The sequence below is a fragment of the Orbicella faveolata genome, unplaced genomic scaffold (assembly GCF_042242905.1).
Source record: "Orbicella faveolata isolate gen_17 unplaced genomic scaffold, um_ofav_v1 contig_13, whole genome shotgun sequence".
NCBI lineage: Eukaryota > Metazoa > Cnidaria > Anthozoa > Scleractinia > Merulinidae > Orbicella > Orbicella faveolata.
The window spans coordinates 18441385-18459264 of NW_028301540.1; the positions used below are offsets into that span (position 1 = coordinate 18441385).

The following is a 17880-nucleotide window of genomic DNA, read 5'->3' on the forward strand; positions in this document are numbered from 1 at the left end:
GCCAATATTTCCTTTGGGTCTGATTTAAGGATCAACTTCTTAAGTTCGTCCAATGGTATGTCACACAAAGGTCGGGGAGTGTGTGTAGTATTTACAAGGATCTGAAGAGCCAACCTCGTTCCCAGGGTCTCTCATCTTACCCCCCCTGGAGCGAGCGAAGAGAGACCCTGGTTGGGTCTGGTCACGTGCCACTTTGATAATTGAGAACATCAGGGAGGGGTCCTCTGTAATCAGCAGTTTGTCGCGTTGAGCTTTGTCGCGCGCTGCGACCGCCACATCACCCGCGGCGTTTATCAATACTTAGCTTTCAGGCTGAAATTTCGAATAATATCTGTTCCAACGTTTAGCTAAGGGTTAAGCAAGTCTGTCTCGAGGCAATTTAGTGGTCGTGATTTTCAGTGTTGCCGTCTTACCCACTGGATTTATGGAAAGTCATTCATATTTCAACTGTGGACGTCGAGCAGCGCAATTTCGTCCCGTAGTAATTGTTGTTTCTCCTTTGAATGCACTCGATCAAATTGATGCAAAAAAACATAAGAACGTCTCTAGGAAAACGTATAGCTTTCTCAAAGTAAAGCTACGGCAGTCTCTGAGGAAAAGCTGGACGAAGATAAATATGATATTCGTGCAACGCACTGTGCTTGCAAACAGTTCTAATCAAATAGCCGGGCCCGTCGTCACCTGCGGCGTCACAATATAGAATGCAAGTAAGCAATATGTTCACGGAATATTTTAATCTTTGTCCCTGGAGAGCCAATACTTAGAGCCTTAAAACATATCTTGCAATAGAAACGAACCTAAACAAAGTATAAGCACGGCATGGCAAATTACAGAGGTGTCAAACTCTGAGAAGCGACGTGCAGTTAACAGCGGAAACCATACAGACTTACGACCTCTAAAAATATGCTGTAACATAATCAAACGACTCCGCTCTACTTATAATTTCCATTTCTTCTAATAACACGGCACAAAAAATGCCCCTCAGAAACACGCTTGAAGCAAAGAAAGGTCGAGAGATCGATAATTAAATGAAAATGTGCACAATTCTCTCGAACCGTTGGTGTCACGTACACTAATTTATTAACGACACAATAAAAACTATATTTTTCTTTTTCTAGCCTCGTTTCGTTCGAAGATAAATCCATTTTATCAGCAACGACGGCGAAATGTATACCGTGACGAGTTCGCTGTATTTATATCCTTCGCGCTCGGCAAAGTTCGGGGCGCCGACGGCGCGGTGAAACTTCAATAAATCTTTTCACCCTTTCGCTCCTTTCGACGTGACTTTGGCTTTCAGTGATCATTTCAAAGGCCCTTAATTCTCTAGAATTATTTAATCGCCGGTAACAAGACCTACACTTCATTCTGAGATAAAGATGAGCCAAACATCTTCCATACACAGCCTCGGCTGCGGTGTGTAATTCTCCATTCGCCTTCGTGAGGAGATTTTTACAATATGTAATGTCCTTCACTGAACCATGCAACCATCAGCGACATGGATTTCCGCTATCAGATGATGGATAAGTTTTCCTTGGCGTTTGCAGAATATTACCGCCGGACATTGCCGCAGAACATCATATCGTTCTTGGTTTACTTTGGTGACAACACTTCCCGAACTCCCGTAGGCTAAGTATAGACAAAATTCCTGCTAGGCCGCCCATCCCTTCAATAATTTAATTGTCATCTCCCAGATTCTGGGAGGCACGTGACCAGACCCAACCAGGGTCTCTCTTCGCTCGCTCCAGGGGGCGGTAAGATGAGAGACCCTGGGAACGAGGTTGCTGAAGAGCATCGTTGAAGCATGTGAACTGCATGGGTTTTTGCTCAGAAGTTTTTACAGTTATGTGGGCTACAAGCTTCGTGTTCACCATTTCCAGTATTTTACACACGTGATCATTTCATTTCTAGCTGTTGAACTGCAGGAATCACTCGACAGCCATGTTCATGAACAAAAGCTTGGCGACTGCTCGGGAATGTTTTTGAAGTCCAAATTTTGTTTGGACCTTCAAAACACCTGAAAAAAACTTTACGAGAGAACACTGGACATAACAATTGAATGCTATGCCTAATAATAGGCAGAAAATAACAAGAAAACACGGCAAATCTTACCTGTTGTCTGGGTAGTTACAGCTCCATGAGGAGAAAGGCCGACGTTGCCACAACGTTGTTCACTGTCGATATTTTCACGGAAAGAGATCGCACTTTTATGGAAACTGGTCGGAAAATCCACTGGTTACTCTACTTTTCATTTGTTTTCGAAAAAAGACGTACTACCGCATTCCAAGTAATAAAAGCTCTAAATAAGCAGGTTTTAATTGCAAAACCTGTAAAGTCCATCGACATCCGATATTTATCAAATTGACTACGCGAAGGAAGTCGAACAAGACCCGAAGCAAATCCGGAAAGTGGACACTCGGACAGTCAAAAGCGATAGCATTGTAGCTACTCGCGCACGCGCAGTAGCTACAGAAAAAGCGCCCGCCCGCTCGCTTTTCTATGAAAATCCGGACGAGAAACATTTCTCTTTTTTTTACTTGGCCTTATACGGCAAACGGGCAGATTTTGCAAACCCCGTGCGCCTGTTTTCTTTGTATTAAATTTCACCGTGTATTACCGCCACTATAAATCCTAGATCGAACAAATTTAGCAAATCATTGACACAATGAACTTCACACGTTCGTACTTAGACAGCAAGCAGTCGGTTTCTGTTCCTGAAATCCTTTGGATTCTCTTTAACTTTCCATCGGGAAAAATAAGAAGGAAAACAGGTCTAAAAATAACAAAGTTTATATGGAAATCTGATTTTAAATAATATTCATAAACTGTGCGTCTGCAGAATTCATGAATTGGAAACATTAGGCCCTCAAATCCTTTGCCTAGTGCCTAAAGTTTCCAATTCATGAATTTTTCAGAAGTGAAGTTTTATTAATTTAAAACTGTTTGACATCGCGACTTTCAGCTCTGACCCGCTCACATTTCAAAGCGCTTGAATTTTCAAAAAACCGCAAAAGTAGCTTACCTCGAGTGTTTACTGATGGCTGGACGTCAACTAGGGGAATCTCCTTCACTTTCTGCGAAGCAAGTCTCTTCACTCCCTCAAAGCCCGAGGGAAGGGCACCTAAGAATTCTTTTTGCAGCGAACCGAAATCCACGCCGGCAATCTTCGCTTCGAGTGTAAACAGCGTGCGAAAACCGCGCCAACTTTCTTCCATGTATTGTGCGATTGGATTGGTTGATTTCTGACCAATTACGATTCTCGTTAAATATATCGATTTGATCGCTCTGTTTCCCATTTTCCGATGTTTTCCGATTAAGAACAGCTCAAATAAGAGCACTAAATCCACTTCTTGTTTTATTTTCCTTTTTGGATTCTCGAAAAAAACGAAATTGATGAAAAAAAATTGAAAAAAGCCACGTTAGGTATTTCCCGGGAGATTTGGTGCTCTAACCGGGAGACCGGGAGATTTGATGAAAAACTTGGAGACTCCCGGGAAAACCGGGAGAGTTGGCAGGTATGCACCACATGCACGACCCATTTTCCATAATACCATAGTGCCATAGTACTTTAGCGACGTCAACCCCCAAACCATCCCGATAGTGCACTCTGCACTAAAAATCGGGCGTCGTTAGCGAATAAGGCCACAGAGTCTGTAAGCCCAAAAATATTGCAGTTAGATCTCTGAAGTGAAATGCTCTCTGCCAAATATTGTTTAAGTGGACCTATTGATCATGAGTGAATTTAGACAACTGGTGAGGTTCCTTAAAGAGTAACTTCGCATTTAGCGACCATAGTTTCACGCGCCTTGCAGCCGTAAGATGGCAGGATTCGATGTCCCGTGGACAGAAATCTTGAAATTTTTTTCACTTTCCACATTGATTTTCTGTTCATTTTTGTGTTATTTTTTTGTAAAAAAAATTACCTCTTGGTGGGCGCGTCAGGGTATGTTATGGACGGGTCAAAGGATGAGTAAGTGAGTGAGTGAGTGAGTGAGTGAGTGAGTGAGTGAGTGAGTGAGTGAGTGAGTGAGAGATGTATGCATGTCACACCAATCAGATTGGATCTACTATAAACAGCCAATCAAATTTCTTGTTGTAAAGGTAAATGGTATGTGAAAAGATTTGATCCCGATACAGATCAGAACGGCCACATTTATTCTATAAAAGAGTAGGAAGTATTCATACATTGGGCTTACTTCGACATTTTCTGTGGGTTAGGCTGAGGATTTTGTGGGCGGGTTTGATAATCATTTGCAACTGGATAATCAGTCAGTGTTTGGCATATAACTACGAGCATGCGATGAAGGGTGGGCTTTTCCCATTAGATAAGTTTTTGAATTGAGTGTTTGAGCCGCTCTACTACTAGGTTTAACATGTGAATGAAAAACAAGTTGATGTGGTTTTTTTGATAGGATCAATTGTATTTTAGGGGGGCGGAATGCACTATTGGGAATGTGAAGAGGTTGTGACCAGGTTCAAATCGTTTGCGTGTTGTATTGAAACCTAGATATTGCTGCAGAGTTCGTAATGAGTGTTCCGGGCATGTCGTTAATTTCAGCATCCATTGATAAGTTTCAATGTGAAAAGCGAAGAGACTACGATTAATTTGGTCAACAGAACTAAAAGATATTATTCTGTGACGATTTCACAATTATAATGGTTATTGTTTACTACTGGAATGAGAAGATACGTCTTAATGAAACTAAATCTTTTCTCTTCAATGTTATCAGGGTTTTCGCTTATTCACATTAATAACCAGCACGAATTGTAGTTGAAGAAAAAGGAAATTATTTGTTCAAGATACCTTAAGTGAGGTATATGAAGTCTTGAGCGTTTTGGTGTATTAAACACAAGGACTTTGGTAATTGAAAAACTAGTGAGACAATCTCAGATAGTGCAGAGTGCAATTGATAGCTCTGGCACAGTAGTCCCATAAGTATTCACGCCTGCTCGGTTCACTTCCGGTTTGTATCTACCTTGGTAGTCTGCTAGGGCTTTTCCCCTTAGCAGTGTGTACGTTTCAAGGTTGTATTTTCATTCAAGGTCCAAAAATTACGTACAATTACTTTTTGTCACGACAGCTTTTAAATTTTACTCTGGTGTGTTAAATTTTTGTTCATTTTAAATTCAATAACACGTTGGAGAAACGTGACAATTTAGCTCTTTGCGCCAACTTTGTAACTTGATACTTTTTTTTCCTCGCAAAGGTATGTAACATGAAACTCTTGTTTTCTCCAAAACACAGGGAAGATGAGCTTGTTTTTAGGGGATAAATGAAAGAAAGTTAAATATCTGACGAACAAATGGAAGATAAACGATTTTGTTTTTTCTCAAAGCGCAAATTTTCTTATCACGGATGAACAAGAACTAATTTAATTATCAGATAGTCACGGAATACTACTGGCTTTTTCTGTTGCCACCTTTGTTGTTAACAATAAAACAATTCAAAATTAATATATAGATTTAGCCAAGCCTAAAAGCACAGCTCCTGATTGCAATAACTGACGATAAAGGAAAAAGAGAATTATTTTTTCTGGGATCAGAAACTCAAAAACTGATCAGTTGTGAACATGTAATTGTTCAGCGTGTGGTTTTGCTATTTTTTCCAGTTAAATTTTAACAAACTATACCTAACAAGCCTAACCAAGATTGTAGAAATTACGGACGCAATATATCAGGGACTTTCCAAGAGACGATTGTACAAGGAATATGTCAGAGGAAAAGTCAACAACGCGCCAGGGGTTAATTTGCGCCGCAATTTTGCCTTTGCGAGTACTTCTTCCTTGTCCCCAGAGAAATAACGCGACTTGAGCCCGCGATCCAATCGGTAAACCAGTGTCTGGTCAGCGGTCAACTTTGAAAAAGCACGCAACTTCGATGAGCTCTAAATCTGAGCCCGCGATATAGTCACGTGGTACTGGTCAGAGGATAGCATCTTGTGCCAGCTGTTACTTAACGATAGCGTGGACGTCCAAAATCAAAGATGTAGCTTTGGTAATGTGCTACTCTCTTAGTTTTCAAGGTATTGGCGTACGGACGGATGTACGTACGGACGGATGTACATACGTACGAAGGTACGTACGTACGGACAGTCACGTGACAACCAAAATTTTCAGATCGATGGGTTATCAAATTTTCTAAGGTATGGGGCTCCGCTCGCACGCCTTCGGCACGCAGGAGCTCCTCTATAACACTTACGATGCCAGAACGCATGCCTCTTACATGCTGGGTTCTGCCATAAGGAAAACCACTCAGCATTTGTGTGTTATCCCGTATGGAATGTATCCTCCACCTAATGTATAGACGACACGGACGCTAACTAATTTGTGCACGCGTTTAGATCAGCAAATTGGTTTTGTTCTAAAGAGAATAGCACCACAAGGTGAGCAAGAGGTTACTTGACACATATATATTGAGCTTGATGATGTTTACTCCTAACTGACGTAGATGTACATGTTTTACGTAGGGTACACGTGTACCTTCCCACCTCAACACCACCATCTCCTTGTCTCTAGACTAATTGATTAATTGAAATTTAAAATTAATTAAACAAACATTAAAGTTTACACCTTAGCGCATAGCGAAATAGTGTCTTAGTGGCAGGCAGAATCCCAAACCATCCCAACTAATAAAGACTGACGTGCATGTTGCCGGTTTGTGATTTTTAGTCCGGTTTGGAGCAGTGTGTGACAGTTACATACACACATTGGGTTGTTTTAGAGTGCATAATGTTCAGTGTAATGGTGACTAGTAATGAACGAGGTGAGCCTTACGTTGTGAAACAGTTCATGAGTTAGTAGTATGCAAATGGTTTGAGATATTTTTATTTTTAGTTACAAAGATAGCTTGATACTTTTGTTTTTCAGAAGGAGCAAATTCAATTAGAGGTCATGAATCGTCGCTTCTAGTTCTAAGAACATGTTTTAGGGGAGGCGACACTATTTAGATTTGAAACAGTTCTAAGGTTTACAATAGTAAGTGCACTGGTAACGATTGTTTTGTTCTTGTTGCATGCAAATATAACGAGATATTTTTATTTTTTAGTTACAAAGGGTAATTTGACACTCTTGTTTTTCACAAGGGAGTAAATTCAATTAGAGCTGAAGAATCGTCACCACTTATTCCCACGAGATGTTTGCTATCTTAAGTTACAAATAGTAACTTGACACGTTTGTTTTTTAAAACATAGGCACGCAAGGCGTGCAAGAGTTATTTTTTTGTGAACTATAAGTCTCGGAGATTGGAGCATTCATGGAACTGTTTACAGTAATGATTTGGTTGATTTGACAAGTTTTTTTGGTTGCGATGTACAGCAAGAAAGAAACTGGGAGTTTATGATGTACATACGATGTTACATCGGTAATGGTAAGATAACTAAATAGTAAGCCCTAAAATGTTTGACTGAACAAACTACAGTAATCTGACACGTCTCCAGATTAATGTAGACACCATCTTATTTTCTAACAGGCAATTTTATTCGTTCTTTGATACAACCCACACTGTGATTGGTCTGACACGCGCACATGCGTAACTCCCTCACTCACTGATCACGTAGCCCTTCCCCCCGGGGGGGGGGGACTTCCTTATATGGGCTATATAGGTCTGTGCGGCCCCGAAGGGTATGGTTTTCCAGCCGTTTTGGTCATAAATAGGGTATCGATTTTAGCTCATTTTGGTCATTTTGGTCATAAATAGGGTACGGTTTTTGCACTCTAGCCTTGATATGGGTATGCTTTAAGAAGAAGCCACTTTTTCATCATTATCGAAAAGAAAATCAACAAAAGCCCTTCACAAATTTATATGTTTACGTTAATTTAACATTGGTTTGAACTAGGGAGCTAATTATAACGCAGGTCTGAAACAGGGTTTTGATTTGAGGGTCAGGTCGTAAATAGGGTTTCGAATTTTTGGTCAGGTCATAAATAGGGTAAGGAATATCGCAGATTTTGGTCATAAATAGGGTAAGGGTTTTGTGAAGCGGACCGCACACCCCCAACCAATTTTTCTGGGAGTACCCCCTCGGGAGCCCTTCCAGCCACCAAGAGGAATTTTCGCTCAAAAATACTCAAGTTAAGAGAACTTTTCGCATTTTATACGAGTCGTAAGTTTACCCTTTTTACACAACACAACGTAACAACACTACTTCACCGAAAATTGAAAGAAAGAGAAAAAACCTCTCTGATTTAATTAAATTGCACCTTAACTTGGTGCCAAACAGTCTTCAAAGAACATTTGAACAGTTTTCATACTTTTTACCTTCAAAAATATCGGACTGAAAAGAATGTCAAAAAATGCCCATCAAATAAAAATATTAAACTGCTACTGCAGAGACGTAAAAACACCCTAGAAATGAAAGCTTCTTTTTTGTTTAATATCCTGGGAACAATAGCCGATAACTTGTAAGCTCTAATTGAATTTACTCCCACATGAAAAACAAAAGTGTCGAGTTACCATTTGTAACTAAAAATAGCAAACATCTCGTGGGAACAAATGGTGACGATTCGTCAGTTCTAATTGAATTTACTACATTGTGAAAAACAAGAGTGTCAAATTACCCATTGTAACTAAAAAATTAAACTATCTCGTTATATTTGCATGCAATAAGAACAAAACAATCGTTACCTGCACTTACTATCGTAAACGTTAGAACTGCTTCAAACCTAAATAGTCTCGTCTCCTCTAAAACATGTCCTAAGAACTAGAAACGACGATTCGTGACCTCTAATTGAATTAACTCCTTGTGAAAAACAAAAGTATCAAGTTACCCTTTGTAATTAAAAATAAAAATATCTCGTGCCATTTGCCTACTACCCATGAACTGCTTCAAAACTCAAGACTCATCTCTTTCATAACTAGCCACCATTACACTGAAAATTATGCACTCTAAAACAACCCAATGTACGTATGTAACTGTCACACTCCCCTCCAAACCGGACTAAAAATCACAAACCGGCAACATACAGGTCACTCTTTATTTTTCAATTACCAAAGTCCATGTGTTTATACATACCTTGTGTTTCTCACGTACCATTTACCTTTACAACAAGAAATTTGATTGGCTGTTCATAGTAGATCCAATCTGATTGGTGTGACATACATACATCTCTCACTCACTCACTCACTCACTCTCTCACTTACTCACTCACCCATTGACCCGTCCATAACATACCCGACGCGCCGACTAAGAGGTATTTTTTTTACAAAAAAATAACTCAAAAATTGAGTAACACTTTAGTTTTTTATATGGGAATAAATTCAATTAGAGCTGACAAGTTATCAACTATTGTTCCCAGGATATTAAACATAGACTATGTCCTAATAGCATCTGTAATATTTTTAACGAGCATATTTCCGCATACAACCTGGGACAATCAGATTTTTCTACTCCTAGATACAACACTGTTACTTATGGGAAGCACTCTCTGCGTTATGTAGGACCCAAATTATGGGGCCAACTGTCTATGGCTGACAGATCAGCCAAGACACTCAGGCTATTAGAAACTATATTCGCAAAAGGGATATAACTCGCTTAATGGACACCGGCTGTAAGGGATGCATCCTATGTTGCACATAATGCCCTTCAAGTCATTTATTTTTTTTATTGTATTAATATTAGTATTAGTATAGTTTTTTAGCAGTGTCCCCTAATTAGTATGGTGTATTATTTCCAGGCTATAAGGTTTTTGACACTTTAATAAAGTTCTCACTCACTCACAAACAAAAAAGAAGCTCTCATTTCTGGACGGTTTTACGTCTCTTCAGTAGCAGTTTAATATTTTTATTTGATGGGCATTTTATGACATTTTTTACAGTTGGATATTTTTAAAGGTAAATTTAGTATGAAAACTGTTCAAATGTTCTTTGAAGTTAAAGTGCAATTTAATTATATCAGACTTTCAACGTGTTAGAGAGGTTTTTTCCCTTTCTTTCTATTGTCGGTGAAGTAGTGTTGTTGTGTTGTGTAAAAAGGGTAAACGTACGACTCATGTAAAAGGGGAAAGGTTCTCTTCACTTGAGTATTTTTGAGCAAAAATTCCTCTATCTTGGGGGCTGGAAGGGCTATGTGATCGATGAGTGAGGGAGTTATGCATGTGCGCGTATCACACCAATCACAGTGTGGGTTGTATCAAAGAACGAATTAAATTGCCTGTTAGAAAATAGGATGGTATCCACATTAATCTGGAGACGTGTCAGATTACACCATTTGCTGTTCATTTACAGAAAATATCCATTCGTGTCCAAATTTGTTTCATTATCGTCAAGATACTCTCAGTAACACCAATATGACCTTCATTTGCGCTAAGGAATGTTGAAGAATAACACTTGCATATGTATTAACATTCAAAATCATCAAAAGATAAACAATACCTTCCTTTGACATTCATTGGCTGTAAATGTATTTTCATTTTTGTCGAAATAAAATTCGTTGTCACGAAACGACAATCATGTACACTTTTGGACAATCCTTTTTCAACAAAAGACTTTCAATAACAGAATTAACATGAGCACTCACAATCAATTGCATTATTGTACAACCATATCCGTGAAGGTGACAATCTTAAGTACGTTGAGACAGGCATTACCGTGTTTTCACTTAACGTTAAGAGAAAACAATAGCTCATTAACGTAATTCTTTTGAACGGAGATATCGCGCTCAATTTTCCCCGAAAATTTTATTACAGAACTAGGGACCGTATGTACCTTTTTTTAATGGTACTTTCACAATCCTCCCCTTGCAGATATAAATTCAGCCTCTTACGAACCTTTTGCGTGCAACTCAGAGGGCGCACTACAGTATACATGTGATACACCTTTTGCTGTTCATTTACAGAAAATAAACAGTCATTTGTGTCCAAATTTCTTTCTTTATGGTCAATAAACTCTCATTAACACCAAAATGACCTTCATTTGCGCGTAAGGAACGTTCAAGAATAACATTTACATATGCATTAACATTCAAAATCATCAAAAGAAAAACAATACCTTCATTTGACATTCATTGACTGTAAATGTATTTTCATTTTGGTCGAAAAAAAATTCGTTGTCGCGAAACGACAATTATTTACACTTTAGGACATTCAGTTTTCAACAAAAGACTTTCAATGACACAATTTGCATGAGAACTAACATTCAATTGCATCATTAGGCAACCATATCCATGAAGGTAACAATCTTTAAAGCGGCGAGACAAACATTACAGCCATAATAACATTTATTTTTGAAAGATAGAATATCAAATTCGCTGAACGATTTATCCTTCAATTGCCTCACTATTGAGGCATCGTGGCAAATACGTTTGCATGAAACGAAACCACTGTCCACATTTAGCTGCCGTAATGGTACCAGTACATATTTCGTTGTAGAGCTTGCTGCAACAGCTGCGTGCGATAATTTCACAGAGCAATTCCCTGGCGTCTTGCTTCGTCTCTTTTGACATCTTCAAAGGCCCTGACTATCCTTTCGCGGTGTTCAAATGGGATTCTACAGTATTTCTTCATGGCATTTCTGGAGGAATCTAACTGTCACTATGACACACGTATACTGTAGTGCGCCCTCTGAGTTGTACGCAAAAAGTTTCATAAGTGGCCGAATTTACATATATCTGGAAGGGGAGGATTGTGACAATATGTTTAAAAAAAAAGTACATATGGTCCCTTGTTCTATAATCAAAATTTCGAGGAAAATTGGGCGAGATATCTCTGTTCGTGCAAACATATTTGCCACGATGCCTCAAAAGTGAGGCAATTGAAGGATAAAATGTTCAGCAAATTTGATTTTCTCTCTTCCAAAAATAAATGTTATTATGGCTGTAATGTTTGTCTCACCGCACTGAAGATTGTCACCTTCATGGATATGGTTGTATAATAATACAATTGATTGTGAGTGCTCATGCAAATTCTGTTATTGAAAGTCTTTTGTTGAAAAAGGATTGAAACAAATTTGGACACAAATGAATGGATATTTTCTGTAAATGAACAGCAAAAGGTGTACTGTAGTTCATTCAGTCAAACATTTTATAACTTGCTATTTAGTTATTTTACCATTACCGATGTAACATCGTATGTACATCATAAATTCCCAGTTTCGTTCTTGCTGTACATCGCAACCAAAAAAACACAAACACTTGTCAAATTAACCAAATCATTAGTGTAAACAGTTCCTTGAATGCTTCTATCTCCAAGACTTTTAGTTCACAAAAAAATAACTCTTGCATGCCTTGCGTGCCTATGTTAGTAAAATTGGCGATGTACTTACTTCTTTTTACGTGATGTGTGATTGATGAAAAAATTCTCCGTTATGCGTGATTTAATAGAAAAATTCTTATAACTAAGCATCTAAAATTTTGTGTAAATTGTTTCTACTCTTTTTTTTTAACATTAAAATATCAAAGTTCAAAGAACCCGGCGCATCAAATCCTTCTTTCCATACAAGGACCGTCTCAACCGATCACAATTATCCAAAGTCATCTATAAAGCTAGTTGCTGGGAGTGCAATGATTTTTATATTGGGAAAACAAAGCGAATACTTCACGACTGGAAACGGAACATTTCAAGGCCCTTTCGAAACATGGGGTGCTTATCATTTGTCAGAATAAACCGGTTGGGATGACCGTTGTATAATGGTAAGGGTTTTTCCAAAATCAGCAAACCAACCGAACGAGATGGCGCTTACCATTTGCAATTCGAATTTTCGTAATTGTTTTCGGCTGATCAGAGACTGGAAACTGGAAAATTTACCAAATGGTAAGGAAATTTCCGCCGTTCCGTTCCGAACGGAAAAAGAGAAGAGGACTACCTCTGAAGGTAGTCTACAATTTCCGAACGGATTTTCCGGAAAATTACTGTTCCATTTGACTTTCAACCGAAATTTCCGGATTTTTTTGCTAAATGTTAAGCACCCATGATCACTCTTCTGCTATTGCTGATCACAAACAACTGGTCACGACATCAAATGGGACCATTTCGACATTTTGGCTGGCTACGCTCTCGGAAAACTGTTCGCTTCTCGGAACAGATAATGTCCGCGGACAAATATCGTAGCTTATAATCCATCAAATATTTGCGCTCGCGCGCGATTGGTCTAAACTCGTCACGTGACAGAATATTCCCCAGCTATACCTGATGAATATCCTAGAATATTTCCCAATTTTCAAAACTGCGCGCGTTGCGAAAAAGATTTGAAGGATAATAAACACAATAGCCTCCATTTGGCGCGAAAATATGGTTAGATACTTGTCCTTGGACATTATCTGTTCCTCAAAGCGCACAGTTTTCCTCGAGCTACGCTCTCGGAAAACTGTTCGCTTCTCGGAACGGATATAAATGTCCGCGGACAAATATCTTAACATATTTTCGCGTCAAATGGAGGCTGTTTTTTTCTCGACAAATGGAGGCTATTGTTTACGGATCGATCCGGATCATGTGACCCGAAAACGATTGACCGCGGTGAAACATCTAGGCCTAGGGACTAGGTAACTGATTACACACGTTTTGCAAGACGAGATGGCGTCTTCTCAAGCGGGAGATTTAGGTTAGTGGTTTAAGTTAACAATTTTTTCACCGATTCCGTTAAATATTTGATTACCAAAGTATTAGGAGTTTACACCCAGCTCTTTGGTGGTACGACCTCTTTGATAAAGCAGTTTAATTTTGCCTCCAGCCGAACTAAGCTGTTAGCTCAAGATTTCTAGAAAGAGGAATTATAATCACTTGCAGCTTTTGCATGGGAACGATTCACATTTGCCTCAAGGGATTTGTACTGCAGGACTGCAGGTTGCGTTGGCACTTGTCTTCCTATTGTGTGGCTTAGAGGGCACTATGTCAGGATCCACAGCACTTTTGTTAGAACATAACGAGCTCATTCCCAGGGTCCTCTTTTCTCCCCATGATTGTACAGTAACAAGTTTTCACCTAACAGTCCTAGGGCCCGTTTCTCGAAAGCCCTGGAAACTTTTCGGGCCCGTAAAGCCATAGCAAAATCTCGAACCTTACGATTACACAGCTGTTTTATTCACATATTCTTAATATGAAGAGAAGTTCCCTTCATACAAGAAGTTTCAGGCGCATACACTTCTCTGTTTTTAGATACAGATGGACTAAAAATGGCTTTACGGGCCCGAAAAGTTTCTGGGGCTTTTGAGAAACGGGCCCCAGTGGACTTCAGGGCACGACTTGTTTTCTGACTACTTAGTTTTGCTTTACTTGCTAAAGCCAGTCACTACCATGTCATCAGGCATCAGTCATTTTGACTAAACTAGTGAAGAAATAATTATTTTAATTGTTGTGTGTTTGAAACTTTTCTCAAGCTATCTTCGTGGCCGTAAAGTAAGCACAGGCATCATAATGTGCTTTACACACAATTTGAGCATCTAAGGCAGCCACAAATGGATATCTTTCTTGTAGTACGTAGAGACCTCCGTATATGCTCTTTTTTTTGGTAACAGGCTCTCCAACCCTCTGTGTTAGTATGATCCTCATGTCCCTTTCCTTTTTAACCCAGGTTTTGCACTTCCTCTGAATATGAAATTTATGTTGCTTTGATTTGCACATCTTTAGGATAAAGTAGTTGCTTGCCCTCTAGAATGGGTTTAGTGGATTTTGGTACCATAATGTCTTCCATTTCTTGGACAATGACACGGTAGTGTAGCTGCTTTTGTAAGCTTGTAATTCTACTTGCTGTCATTGCAGCAGCTGTTACTGTTTTGGGCAAGGGCGCATTGTTTCTGTTGTTTCTTCTAGTGTCCTCTCAAAGGCTTTCAAGCCATTCATGTGAGGCCTTATGAGAGCTGCAACGGCCCCAATCACTCTTTTAGCTCTGTCCCTTGTGCCTTAGAAGCCCTGAAATGCTGGAGGGAGTGTGACTACTACTGACTGTTTACTTGTCAATATTGTTGCTTGCTAGTGCTGGCAAAACACTGCACAATAGTAAACATTTTACAAAGAAGAAACCGCTATGAAATGCAGGATGCTCTTTATTTAAACATTCTCATTTGAGGGCTGTCCCACTCCTGATTGGAGTGGAAAAAAATCCTGCATTGGATAATCTCAAAAACAATTATTGCACTGCTTTTTGACTTAAAAAAAAAAATCTGCCTTGTTGCCACCAAGAAATCTTCCAACCCCCCTCCCTCAAAAGTCAAATGGTTTGTCCCTTAGTGACGTGGCTGTCCTAAACGAAAAAGTCACATTTTGAGCATTTTGTCTTTGGTGAGACAATGGGTCTCGCGAAAGTTTCCCTCATACACTGCTGTTCCCCTCCTGAGCTTCCAGTCCCCCTAATGTTGCGCACAATGATGCAGAAAACATGTGTCAAGCACTCAAATTTTGCAATAAAGCTAAAACTCTGCAACTCTTTTTTGCACCACTGTAGTTTTGCACTGTCTAGTAACCACATGTCCTCTCAGGGGGCTTTTGTTTAATGATGAATTTACTTCCTATTTCCTCAGCAATTCTTAGTGTCTCCAACAAACAAGGACTTGTGGAATTTGCCAAAAAGCTTCATGACTTAGGATTCAAATTGATTGCATCCGGAGGAACAGCAAACCAAATCCGTGTGGCAGAAATTCCTGTCAGGTACTTGTTTATAAACAGCAATAAATGAGTAATTAATTTATATTTATTTTCAACAACAACAGCAAATAACATATTCACATTTTCATTCTTAGGGGTTCCATTAAATGTTTTCAGCAGAAGGCCAGGGCAACTGGTTTTCACAGGCAGTCCATGTTAGTAATCTCCTAGGGATAATGGGCTTGTCATAAATGACAATTATATTTTCATTACAGGTTTATTATTATTATTATTATTATTATTATTATTATTATTATTATTATTATTATTATTATTCAGAATTTGGGCACTGATACAGTAACGCCTGAAAGTATTGACCCATTTTCTGCGTTCTTGCCGCGGGGCCTCCATGCGTCATTGTCGCTGTATTCCTGCACTCAGCCTCGTCTTTACCTAGGTAAAGCCCAGGACAGCATTTGTCCTGCCGCGACAGCTTTGGACGAGGTATTACCTTGGTAAAGAAGATGTGTCACGTTTTCATCGTTAAGAAGCATTCAATAAAGCCGATCATCTATGTCAGTTACAAGGTTCATAACACGAAGAAAATTTGGTGGCTATGTTTTATGAACTTCACCTAAAAATATCTGTAACTTGGTAAAATATAGTGGCATGTATGTCTCAATTCTTAGACGTTGTGTTAAGCATTCCCTTTTGCCAAGAAGAACGTGACAGAACATATGTGAAATCATAGGTTCGCTATATGATTTCATGTCCATGCATCATGCAAACAACTGGGAAACAATTAAATGCGAAAGGTCGGAATGGCTCTGAAATTCACTTTGATTATGGAAAGAAACTTAGGTAATACATTTGTAATACATTTAAATTCAAATCCGATTTAGTTTGTTGCCATAATATCATCCGTACTTCTCTGTTTGTATGCGCTGCACTTTGTAGTGTGCAGTTACAAAACTGGGTCAACCCCAATCGCTGATTTTAATAAAAACGGCAATTGCTGTTTATGCCTTGTTCTTGTATAGTTGTCATTAAATCAGCGATCCGAGTTTTTCTGGTCCAAGGATTGTCTCTGCTTCCTTGTAGCCGATCGAGATGTAAGCTTATTACATGCAAGAATACACTGTTATTCATGGAACCTGCTTCAAGTTCAAGCATTTTCTCTGGAGACCAAACCACGAATAAGAGAAACCTTCATTGGCTTTTTTACATCTACCTGTTTAACAACAGCACTCCAAACGTAACATAACTTAGCACAAAGTGAAAGCAAGAACAGAATGGAACACAAAAACAAGCCAGCAGTTATTGGAAACAAGAATCACAGCTCAACTCGTTTTGCTTGAGTGCGTCTGTGACATGTCGGTGACCTGACATCGTCAGACAATGATAACGATCAGTCTGTTTTCATGTCAAACAGAATGTTAGCTCTTTTTAGACTAAATTCCTAACTACACACTCCAGTTTTTAACCCTTGAGTTTGTGTAGACGACTCAAATTCATTTAGATAAATTATATAAACTCGTGAGTGTTTTGCAAATCGGAAACCTATTGGTTGATCAAATATTATTGGTTAGCTGCTTTGTAAATTGTCAAATTACTTTGTGGCAACCAATGAAATTCGCCTGGTCCCATGGTATATTTACCGTGAATTCTAGGGGATGGAGAATTGGCCGAATCGCGAACGAGATGCTTCGTAAACAATGGTTAAAATAGCTTTCGAGTTTAAAGGAAATTCGTCTTCATTGAGAGCTCAGTGAGAAAGTAAACAACTTTCATGAGTGGTCATGATAAGGCTTGTTATTTGGCTTGTTATTTAGCTTGTTACAATTCTGATCAAAATGTTGGAAAAAGCTCACCGGTCCCATGAAAGATTGCTTTGCCTCTAGTTTCCTTTTGAGACTCAAAATTCTGAAAAGCCTCAAAAGACATGCCGCTATTTTCATGTTGCATTCCAGGGTTTTTGGGAAGTAATGGTTATGGTATATTAATCGACGCATTTTTGGGTCTCAACTGTTATCTTTTTTTTTTTATCTGTGCCTCTAGATGCTAGAATCATACCCGTTTAATTTCCACTGATTCCAACAAAGAATTAAAAAGCGTTTCTTAGAGCGGTGACCGCTCTTTATTCCTGACAGCATTCAACACATGTAATCTTCCTTTAAGCCAAGATTCCAACAGGGATTTATATCATTCGCCTTTATGCACTTGATCAAAAGGAGAATCGAAACCTTTCACCACTTTAGGCAAGAAGATTTTTTTTACATTTCGCATGACCTTTCGCAGAAATCAAAAGATGCTGCCCACTCAGTTGTTTCCAGTACAAAAACACGGAGTTGTGTTACTAGATTCAATGCATCGA

General features: G+C 39.0%; 1 protein-coding gene across 1 annotated transcript in view; it reads left to right on the forward strand.

The window, feature by feature from the left end:
* The first annotated feature begins 13460 nt into the window (after window positions 1-13460).
* LOC110059633 (bifunctional purine biosynthesis protein ATIC-like) overlaps window positions 13461-17880 on the forward strand; it is a 199426-nt gene continuing 195006 nt past the window's right edge. Inside the window, exons 1-2 of the mRNA XM_089284933.1 lie at window positions 13461-13527; window positions 15443-15569. Coding sequence (XP_089141059.1) covers window positions 13500-13527; window positions 15443-15569 — 155 coding nt within the window. The 5' untranslated portion in view covers window positions 13461-13499. The remainder of the gene's footprint in view (window positions 13528-15442; window positions 15570-17880) is intronic.